The sequence below is a fragment of the Argopecten irradians genome, chromosome 13 (genome assembly GCF_041381155.1).
Source record: "Argopecten irradians isolate NY chromosome 13, Ai_NY, whole genome shotgun sequence".
NCBI classification, from domain to species: domain Eukaryota; kingdom Metazoa; phylum Mollusca; class Bivalvia; order Pectinida; family Pectinidae; genus Argopecten; species Argopecten irradians.
Genome location: NC_091146.1, coordinates 13,221,768 through 13,233,969, shown reverse-complemented (window position 1 = coordinate 13,233,969; position 12,202 = coordinate 13,221,768). Strand labels below are relative to the sequence as shown.

General features: G+C 34.1%; 1 protein-coding gene across 1 annotated transcript; it reads left to right on the top strand.

The window, feature by feature from the left end:
* Positions 1-1,264: 1,264 nt before the first annotated feature.
* Positions 1,265-6,124, top strand: LOC138306216 (hemicentin-1-like). The gene is made up of 5 exons (XM_069246617.1): positions 1,265-1,516; positions 4,348-4,578; positions 4,854-4,973; positions 5,305-5,463; positions 5,894-6,124. The coding sequence occupies exons 1-4, from the start codon at positions 1,294-1,296 to the stop codon at positions 5,448-5,450; spliced, it is 720 nt and encodes a 239-aa protein (XP_069102718.1). The 5' UTR covers positions 1,265-1,293; the 3' UTR covers positions 5,451-5,463; positions 5,894-6,124.
* The last annotated feature ends 6,078 nt before the right edge of the window (positions 6,125-12,202 follow it).

Sequence of the window (12,202 nt, the reverse complement as noted above, 5' to 3'; positions counted from 1 at the left end):
TCCATGTATCCCAGTTGATGTTGGGATATTTGAATGCCTGATTACCAAGACATATGAGTATTTTATCGTCCATATTTTTGATATCAGCTATCGTAGTTTTACATTATCATCATTTGTCCCTCTGTCATTTGCATATACTAGACACACCAAAGGTTCGTCTAAGCTATTTCGTGAATAACAGACACAAATGTATTCATCTAATGTATAGCAATAGTTATTTTGTTGAGCGATTATCTCATAGGTAATATTGTCTTCCGTAATAACTATATTATATCAGGGTTAACCACGTCAGTTCTTACGGAAAGTTTCTAGCTTGATTTCCGTTTGTATAAAGATACTTTAAAATTTACCGTTGTTTAGCTTATTTTACATTCCTTTCTTCCAACTATTCCAGTCGCACCGAAAGTGGACCCCGCACTAGGAGTGTTACTTCCCCTGATCAGGTTACATCCGTTTTTTTTAGTTTCTTCCCCTAGTCATCTTTCTGTGCTGCATTTATCATGAGTGAGGTCATTACTAATTTGTTTAGTTGCTCATCATCACGCTACTAATTGATATTGCGAAACTGCCATTATTTTAAATCAGCGCATTTTATATTCGAATTTGATAATGTCATGCCATATTAGCATTTAATATTTGCATTAAATTAAATAATCAAATACTGTACTCAAATGAAATATCTTCAAATGAAATATTACAGAAGTTTTGTTACAGTGTTATTGAACAGATGCAAGCCGAAGACACCGACAAAGTGCCCCAGCCGGACATATTATATCAATTGTCTCCCGTACAATATAGTAAGCAATATAAACGCAACGGAACGGATAACTAAAACGAATCTTAGAAAGTATGATTATACAATGTCTTGCCTTGGAAAGCAATTTTGTTAGGTTATACATTGAGCGCCTAGTAGGTCCGATCATTGTACTCAATGGTAGTTATTTTTAATGTATTACGTGAAACGCAGTCAGTCATTCTTTATAACCAGGAAGAAAATAAGTAGGCTACCATGCTTACTATCTATGAATGTGTTTACAAAGAATTAGTCTGTCTACAGGGCGGCGGGTCCTTTAGATCAACACGTAATTGAAGTTGAGATATTTTTTATCCACCACATGAATCCTTGAGCGTAAAATAAATAGAATGGTCATAGCAAAAGAGATTAATTACAGAATTTCGATATGCGGTTTCTAAGGAATTTTGGTCCATGCTGTGGTAATTGTGTAAATAGGAGCAACCTATATAGAATATCGACGTTGCCTTCTTGCACCAGTTTATGAAATTAAAAGTAAAATGACGGTATTGGTTTGGATGTTCGTATCGTCAGTTGTTATTATTACAGTCAATGCATTTAAGGCTACCGTCGGTCAAGGAGATGACCTCTCTATGTATACTCATGAGAACATCACCCTGGAGGGAGTAGACAGAGCGTCTGCTAAATATCTTACATCAACTGGACAGGTTAACACCTCCACAGCAACTGCCAGAGATGTTGTCAAGGGTTACTTCGGATCTGGTTAGTAATGATTATTGATTGGTAATTACGTGTATTAACCTTTATCATGAGATGTATGATAAGTCTGTAATATGAATTACGACAAAGCCGTGTAAGAGCGTACCTACATGTAATGATAAATCACTAATTAGAGGGCGTCGCCGTTTGTAACGTCGCTTCGAATTGGCTGAGATAACGGCGTACTGATGTCATAGACAAAAGAGTCCCAAAATAAATATTGAAGAGATTATCGTTAGTAAATTGAATTATTAAGGATTAATGTGAATAGATTTTTTTATATTATGGAGATAACTAAATCTATGCAAGTTAATCCTTAAATGATTCATTGTTCTCAGACCCGGTTCTCATGTCTATGTAGACAGTGTCATTTATTGTAGAGTGTATGTTTGTATATCACTATTTATCAAATGTATTGAGTTGCGCCAAATGCATGTACATGCAGGACTACGCATATGGTATCAAGGAAAGTTTCTCGCCCATTATTATTTTATACCGAATTCGTGTCGGAAAAAATTCGAGTGTGTTTCTTGTGAGTGGAAAGGAACAAACCGGATGCATAAAAATTCAGGTACATTCAATGAGCTATTTTCATAAATAATGCTAAGTAAATGTTGGTATATATTTACTTAAGCATTAAAATGCCTTCAAAGAGTGATTAATGGTCCTATAAGTCTCCCAGGATTGCAAACAAATTGAATTTGTATTCAATTTCTTCATCACCAATTACACAATATAACATAATTCTGGTTTTATAGTTTGCACTATATCATTGTTTATGCTTTTGTGTAATTTTCTAAATTTTGCTTCCTTAAAAGATGGACTTGCTGATACTAATGTTAATTTAGGGTTTGCTAAATTTATTCTGATCAATATTGTTAATTAAAAATCTAATCGTTTAAAAAAATATGCAATGGATATTGATGAACTTTCATTTCATTGGCAAAACTTTTGAGCGTCGCTTAAATAATCAGTGACATACCTTTTGAGGGCAGGTTTCATAACGTTCCGCTCAACATCATCATTTACGGACCATACCGACGATTCCCGATTGCTTTGACAACATTCATAATCTCGCTGTCGTATATTTAATTCTGAACAATGATATCTCACCAAGGTTTTGTCATTTAAGTGTGCATTATGTGTTTTTTTTTCTTTTTTATTATTCTTTTGATTTGATTGAAGTAGTGATTTCAAAACATAACTGTACTTGAAATTATTTCTCCATAGGAATACTAGTTCCGGTTAAATTGGACTATCCGGTTTTCCGTTGTCCGTCGGGGTAGAAATAGGAGGCAACTCTTTTAAGATGTCCATTTTCTCAGTCTAAGAGACTTCGTGCCGCAAAAAGATTCATTCCTATTTACACAAAATCAAAAGCTCATACCAACATTTGGCATCAGAATTTCAAAATTGTTGCTGGAACTAAATATAAATTTCGACACCATTGACGAGTACACCGTATCGGATGTACAACCATGGCTCATTCAAACACCTGATATCAATTTATCTCTACATGAGAGGGCAAAATCCAGTGCATTACCCGAAGAACACAAATCCTCCTTTCGGGAGTGCATTAGGGCTTTCCCTGACCATGTTCAGATCTACACTGACGGCTCAAAAGATGATGATAATGTTGCGGCAGAATGTGGTACATCTAATCACTGCTCCTCTATCCGACTCCCGAATGTTGCCTCCATTTTCTCTGCGGAAGCATGTGCTATCGGTCCCGTGCTTGACCATATCGAAGAACACCGCATTGAAAAGGCAATCAGATTGTCTTCTAAAACTCAAATTACTTATCTCTGGATTCCCAGCCATATGGGTAAAAAGGGGAATGAAAAGGCCGATAAAGCAGCTAAGACTGCTCTTCGCCTAGCACAAACAAATTTGAAACTACTATGACAGTTGAAAAATGTTGCTTGTAAGAAAGATTGGGAAACTAGAGAGAGAGTAATTAGAATTGATATAGGCTATAGTTAATTGTTAAAGCAGTTTAGATGACCAGGACCACACATAGGGTCATTAGGACTCAAAGGGGTCAGGAGTGTGAGAAAGTGTCTGTGAGGTGTCTATGGACAATAGTGTGAGGATGCAAGGTTCATTTAGAATAATTCAGTGTACATGTAACCTTGGTCCTGAGACAGGACAGTAGGGTCATCAAAAGACTTGTGATGTGAAATGTAGCCACACCTCATAAAGATGTAATTAACCAATATAATTTGAGAATTTAGATAAATAGAGTAAAGACAGATATAATTCGAAAGGAAAGATATAGGGAGAGAGAAAGGAGACAGACATAATATCAGGTCAGTGAGAACAGGTTAGAGAGAAGAGAGCAGAACATCAGGTCAGAATGACAGAGTGACAGAGACAATGGATAGTAAGATGTACTTCCCCAGGTAGTGGTGATGAGGAAGGAAGTGAACAAGCAAGTATGGAGTTGAAGTATGAGATAACATCTGAACTGTAATAATGATATACCAACAAAAAGAAGAATAAAACTATTAGAACTGGATTTACAGACTCCGTGTCTTCCTCCCCAGTACAACAAATATATAATCACCAGCTATTCAAAAAAAGACCAGAACACCAAGAACCAATCCGGTCATACTACCTTACACCTACCAAGTGTTTACTGTAATAATAAAATCAAGTCTTTATTGTTTATAAACATTTGTTTCAGGTTAAACAGTATCGTTTACGTAATACTATTGTTACAAATCCAGTGACAATTGTAACTATGTAACATTTCGATGACTAGTATGATGTGTACCCTGTACACTGGATGTGCAACAATAGCATTACATAAATCGATTATGTTGTTGTTTTAGTAACGGGAGTTCTGAAAGACGATAGCCGTGATACCGTGAAGGAGACATTCCAGCTACATAAATCAGACAGACACGCACGCGCAGTGTCTATGGGATTTGCAGTCGATATCACTGCGTCCATGGTAAATGACGTACAATTTCTCAAAGCAACAGTTATCAATACTCTTACTGCAGTGATTGGAACGGATAACGCCCCGGGGAGATATGTGTTGTCGACCTTTGCGGGTCAAGGTAGGTTTCATGTACACTTTTCCGATGAATTTGTCTTAGATCGGATATATTTAAGATATATTTGAGATATATACAATCAATTTCTAAGATATGATACTTACAAAAACATTATGTATATAGGCTTGAAAGATTAATTTGTATATAACGCAATTGAATTGACTTAATGTTTGACCTTATAATTTTACATGTGTGATCTGGTTTTGTTATAATGACATCAAAACGATAACATGTCATCCAAAATACAAAATATGTGTATGATATGCCCTACATTACAGCAAACTTAACCACAGTCGTGACTACAACCGACGGACATGAGTTAATACGATGGTTGGATGACATAACATTTGTACCTAAGACCAGCTGTCCGACTTACGTCATGTCCGGGATCCGCGCTGGTACTGATGTGTTTTCCATATAATATTATGATTTTAGCATTTAAACGTCATTATATGAAGACCTAAATAATTTACATGTCATTATTTGATCATTATTGTAGTTAATAATATATGTCGACCATCATTTACATATGGAACGCAACACAAATTACAATATTAATATAATATGCAGAAGTTATGACAAAACAGGTTGATTGTGTAATGGAAATCACTACAGTGATAAATAATATCTAATATTTGAAGCTCGATGTAAAATTTTAACATAATAAATAATTGTACTCATTTCTAGTTGAAAAGTATGTTTTTAATAACATTTTTTTCATTTTCACAGCTATTAAAGCATGTACTCCGTATTCCACCATATACGTTGCTACGGATGCTGATGCTAAAGACGAAAGCCTGGCGAGTACTGTAATAGAGGAGGCAAGAGGGAAACACATCTCTTTGAAATTTCCGTTAACAGGAAGCTGTCCGTAACAATCGACAAAAAGTGAATATTAATATAACATTTTTTTTTACTAATGATTTTGGCAAATAAATATGTATTTTACTATTGAAATTAATAATCCGTTACCATAAAAGAGGATGTGTAACTAATTCAATACGACAATTTTGTATTCAACTCAATAAAATAATACTTATAATACCCGGGTACTATACATGTATCATAAAGATGGCGTTGTCCATTACTGATTGGATCCTTACGATCAGGTTCAGCCATCCTTCTATCCGGAACAAGTCTTCACTCACCTGATCACTTCGGGTTTGCCCGGGTGCTCTGGGTACCCTCGCGAGTTTATGTTGAAAGTGAATTGCAAAACGTGCATTGCTTTTTTTCAATTGATATGTAAAACAATAACTTTATACTTTTTGCATATCATTAATGTAGTGATTAAAATACTCAATTTATATATTTACAGGAGAAGAAAGACTACTGAATGCAGCAGATAGTTGTGAAAATTCTAGTCTTTAATTCGATATTGGTGTTGATTGTAAAGTTTGGACAGCACATATCAGAACAAAACTGCTAGTTCTGATAATTTTAAGTGCAGAACTAAAGTATATTTCACATTAAAGATAATGTATTCCCATGTCACTCTGCATATTTACTAAAAGAAAAATGTTGATTTGATTTTGATTAAAAGATTGATTATCATTACATTGCTTTGAGTGTTGATTTCCATGAGGTTTGAATCAAATATTGTCAATCTTATATGTAACAATTTCTTATTACAATCGACAGGGAATTAATAGATAGTACAACTACCAAATATAACAACCTTGATGTGATAAAACATCTAGCTATTGAAGGATGTTTCAGAACAGAACGTGTGGTAACTGAGAACATGGAGCAATGTAAATGTCAAAAAGCATATTGATACCATGGCGCTGTAACTCTTAAAGTTGACAATGCAAGTGAAAAGGCAAAAACACAATATTATAACATTTTTTCCAAAATCGTTTCTGAGACATCCCCTCTGAGACTTCCCTTCACTTATGACAGAGTCGTATTAATGGAAATGGATGTTATAATAGTTAGAACTAGACCGATGTTTTACCATGACTGTTACCATTGTATACATCTATAAACTTTATAATCATTCTATTTACCCAATTTTAACGAAATGAAAACGACATATAAAACCAACCATGTACACAGGCAATATGTCTTATAGGTCAAATTTACCTGAAAAGAGCAAACTCTTGACATAAAATTGATCTCAATTGATCTCAATTTCAGGTGAATTTCATATCAATTTCAGGTCAAGATATTTCAGGTCAAATTGACCTAAAGACTGTGTATATATTTGTTCTTTATATAAATATAATATTATTTTTGACGCGGCGACTAATATTACGGATTTGATATCAAAACGAAAAGAAACACATTATAAAACGAAAAAGAAAGAATCTACTACACTACAACCACGACACAAATATAAACATCAATTTAAAATTATCGATGTGTATGTATACTACATAAGAAATTGTGTAAGGCATTGGTAAAGAACATCATTTATTACATACATATTACAAAGTAATCAATATATGTATAAACAAAATAAACTAATGATTACTTAATGATATTGAAATATTGTTTCTTAATTTGTAAATTAAAGTTCAAAAAAAAAAGAAAAAAGCTGCTGTTTCGGTTCGTTATATATACATGATAATAGATTCTAAAGGTAACATTTTTTGTATTCCAAAAATTATTTAAATTGGGCAATTTGTTATTCGCTAGACTAGTGTGAGCTAGGTTTGAAAACAAAATGATATTGTGGTTGAATATACAATGTGGTTTATAAAATACCAAGTACAACAGTTACATGGAAAGGTACGTACATATCATGGATTAAAATGCCTCACTAATCTGCACGTATAGTCTCTTTGAATCAGTCACTTTGATTATTCCCTTGGGCTAAAAAATACCAAGTGTAACGTTGATATATATCCGTCATCTCTGTTGAGATTACGGGGGTGCAGCCAGATGTAGATGGACTCATTTGCCCACCGCTGAACTCAGTCCTACTCCCTTCCCAGTGGTAACATTAGGTCAATCAATTGTGTGTTAACTTATCATTTGTTATATTGATTGCATATTTCGCAGTCAAATACAATTTTCCAGTGTGGGCATATACTTCACTCCAGTGAAAATGTCTGTTTTCATATTTTCGCTCGGTTTTCACCAATAGGAATGCAGCATTGACGGTGAAAATAAAATTTTGATTGTAATGTTATAGTTTGTGCGTGGAAAATGACGTCATATTTATGATTAAGAATCTGACGTTATGCTTACAAAAATAGCTTTGTTAGATAAAATGGCGGAATACCTTTGGCGGCTCTAGTAGTGATGGTCTTCTCTAAGAGGACGAAAAAGTGAAAATAAATATAATATTCTTTGTTTCTTGATGAATACTAGTAATATTGCATCTCATTATCGTGGAAACTGATATTTTTCACCCATGAAAGTTTCCACAAACTCGATGGATTTTTACCGTTTTTTATCAAGGAATATGCTCTATATATTACTTTCACATTACCAAATATAAGAATAGCATGACTTCTTTGTATGTTATTAAATATTGGACATTTATTATACACGTAAAATATTGATTGAAAAGTATTTGGAAATAATCTTTCTCTCGTCTTAGATGGGATGCTATTTTAGATATTTCTTTTGATAATAATCATCGAGAGGAGGTTTACACGATACCGTTTAATGAAATATATGATTCAAAATCGCACAGCTTACAGTATAGAATTAATCACATACTTGTCTTTACAAACTCATGAGTTTCAGCTATGATAAATATCTAATATACTCTCATAACATATTAAGGGTCTGTGTATGAAAACATGTGTGATATGATAATATGGATTGACTGTAAAATGAATGATGAAGAAAAAAATATAAAAGATAAAAAATCATTCTCTCATATCTGTCAAATCCCTTACAACATATAATTATGTAGGGGTATTAGATTAATATACTTAATGTTACAGTTGAAATCAAGTTCTTGGAATGCATTCTTCTCTTCCATCTTACTTTATATCTTTCTTTTCCTCCAAACCCCCTTTTCCCTAGCACTATCGTCTTTTGGGATGTAAACCTTTCATTATATTCCTTCCATCGTTTGTTTCTCGTGTTTTATTTATGATCCGCGCCTTTAAATGGTGTACGAGCTACACGGCCTGACCGTTACTTTCTTTTTTCTATCATTTTTGTATTTACATCGTTTACATTTTATCTCCTGATTTATTCATGATCCGCAGGTGTACATGATGTACATGCTACACTACCTGACCCAAACTACAGAGCATACCTTAGCTACCACATTAGGTCAGTTGTAAAAAAGTGGTATCCGACCTATGACCTCCATACCACCAATGTACTGGATACCCTGGTATGATCCAGGTATCCCTGGGGTAGGTATTTATAAGAACTTTAGGTCTGAGGTAAGCATAAGAAGTTAATATAAAATGACGTATCTATATCAAGGAAGTCGGGTAGGATTTTGAAGTGATTTGAATTGCTCCATACCGACATATTATTTACATTTATCGTCTTGTGGATATTTACTTGAAGTACATTTTATTTTGTTACATGCGGAGAAGGAACTGGCGAATATATATATAGGGATTGGATTTCGTTTTTATGTTAACCATGCTTGTATGGAGCAATCTCTCTAAGAATATATTCTATGGGGCGCGTTAGCGCCCCATATTGAATATATTCTTAGAGGAATTGCTCCATACAAGCATGGTTAACATAAAAACAAAATCCAATCCCTATATTTACACTCACACGACTTTTTATTTATATTTTATGCAATAAAATCGTCATTTGAAAGTGACGTAATTATTCAATAAAAGTCGGTCAAAAGTGGGAGGAGCTTACTCATTTGAACAGCGAATGGTGACGCTTCACGTAAGGTAGAATTATTCATCCGCGACGACAAAAAAGTTCAATATTTTAGTGTAAAATAAACATGACAAACAAAGTAAATTTCAGAGATAATTTTATTTAATCAGATCAGAACTTTAAATATATATTCAATTTTGCTAAAAGTTAATATATAGCGTAATAACATAAAGAATTTGTACACGGCCACATGTGTGAACTCGGTGACCGTTATTGTGCAGCGAGGCGAAGCTGACGCACGCTTACACACTTTAGTTTGCCGAAGTTGGCAAAACACCGATTTCCAAGTAGCTCAATGTGTTTGAGATGTCGTCTCACTTGACGGTATTACATCCTTGGGAGCCATGTGATTATATAATCTACGCTTAGATCCATATCGCCATCGATAGATGAAACAAATTCACTTGTGTTCGATGGATACAATGTATTTGTGGTGACGCGGAACTGTCAACACGTGGATTATTAGCGGTGCATGTTTTATAATACACATGATTAAATACTCAAAGAACAAAGACAAGAGGATATGTTTATAACTGACCTCTATCAGAGGGTCTCACACCCGTCCACCCCAAAGGCTCGATCGTAGGACGAACATAGGCACAGAGGTAATGTTTACATTTGACACCCATCATTTTTAACAAAAATGAAAGCACGTCGCCCCGGTCGGGATATTTTTCCGTTTCTTTATACAATTGTTAATTTAAAAATTGTTTGAATCATATATAAATATAAAACATGTATATATTGTTTACATTTTTCCAAAATTCTATGAAAAACAACAATATACACGTAATGTTGCGTCAAAATGTAAACAAAGCCGTGTGTTTCTTTTAAAAAAAAAAAGTAGTCCTTTTACGTTGCACAGAACATTTCCTTACGCAAGTTCAAAGTTCAATGTTACCATGCAGTTATGGTAAACAAAATCGGCTAGTATTAGCGTATAGTGACCAAGCCTAGCAAGTGTAAATATATAAGTATATACTGCATTTGTCAGATGTACGCATTAAAGGTAATTGTCCAATGGATCACACCGAACTTGTTTGGGGAAAGATAAATTCAATGTGACAGGCGATATCTGCTGCTGCCAATGTCACCAGGAAGTGGCCCTAGGAATAAGATATTGTTATCTAGGTTTCTGTCAAACATACATCATGATACGCCCCTCCTTATACGCGACCCAAGTCACTGCAAGGGTACTCCAGTCCCTTGTAGGTTGATGTGCATGTATATAAAAACATGCATCTTAAAACAACTACGTCTCGAATATACGTTTGTATCTGGTTGGAGCATGTGGATCTTGTTTTGAATTCACCAAATATAGCTGTCAAACTCACTCTTTGATATACTGCATCAGAGATCAGGACGGCCAGCAGTCTTCAAAGAAGCAATGAAAACATAACATTTGAGGCACATTTGTATACCAAACTTTTTTTTAATAATTCCCATTTCCAATGGGAATAACTCACGTACCACATGGTACCCGATAACGTTTGTGCTGAACTATTGTTTCTGTTGGTGATGGAATGATGTCAAGTTATAAGATGATATCCCCCGTTAACGTCATTTTAGCGGGAGGATTACAGGTATTTATGTTCCATCACCACTGGCGATACTAGTCCCGCATAAACGTTATCGGGTATCACGTGAGACGTGAATAAATCATATTCATCTTTCCAAGATTGACATGCAACAATGATCGTACCGAAGGACAATAGTAGTCTTCACGTCAGGGCTCTAGTCTATATATAGCCTGCATCATTTGAAGTACAACATGTGCTTCATATGAATAGTAATCAGTTTTAAAAAACGTAAATTAAAAAAAATGAAAGTTAATAAACTATTATCGCGTGACGTGCTGTATTTCTATTGGATATTTCTAACCTTTCTGTTTTTCTGACGGAGGTCAGTTTCCTGAATTAAAATCACATTTCTTTTCTTTTACACCAACATACATTACCTGTCCTTAGACCAAAATGCCAGATTTGATTTGGTTTGTTTAATTTAACATCATATTAACAACTTTTGTCATATAATGACGTGTCAGGTTTGTTTGCGGAGGGAGCCGATGTTAGGATATTTTAACCACTCCACCAAATGGTTTATATTAATAACATACATATATCTTACTCCCATCGTTAGCTAGAAAATCACGCAATTTATAAAATCACGCGTAAGAGTTACCTCCAATTAGGGGAACGTGGGACTTTTTTTTATATGTGCATGATTATGTTTTTAATTTTAATAAGCAACCCGAATACTTCCGGGAATTTTGAAAGATTTTCTTTGTGTTTATTGTATGATTAAAGGGAGACAAAAGAAGGCTGCCGAAGTGACGAAGTGTTATACACAGTACGTACTCAGCAATTATTGATATAGATATATACATGTACCATATACAAGGATGCCGAAGTGACATAGTTTAATTCGTGTATCTTAGCAATTATTGAATTATATACACCATATAGCAAATAGAAAGGTACAAAACGTTCATCAGAATCTCGATTAAAGAAAACTCGAAAAGATAAAAGCTGTTTTTTAATCATTGATAATTTGCAGTTTTAAATTATGTACATGTCCAAGAGCTTTGTCACGTCTAACGAAATCATGTAAGATACAAGAGATAGCTAGAACTTAAATATTCTTTCCGAATAATTGGAAATTGTAACCTCTATTCATATGAAATCATATCACCTGTTTTCTCAAAACCTATAAATTGATTTTTTTTTTATTTTCAATAACTATAAATTGAATTTTTTATTTTCAATAACAAGAAATTGAAACCACTAGAACTTGAATTTTATATTAC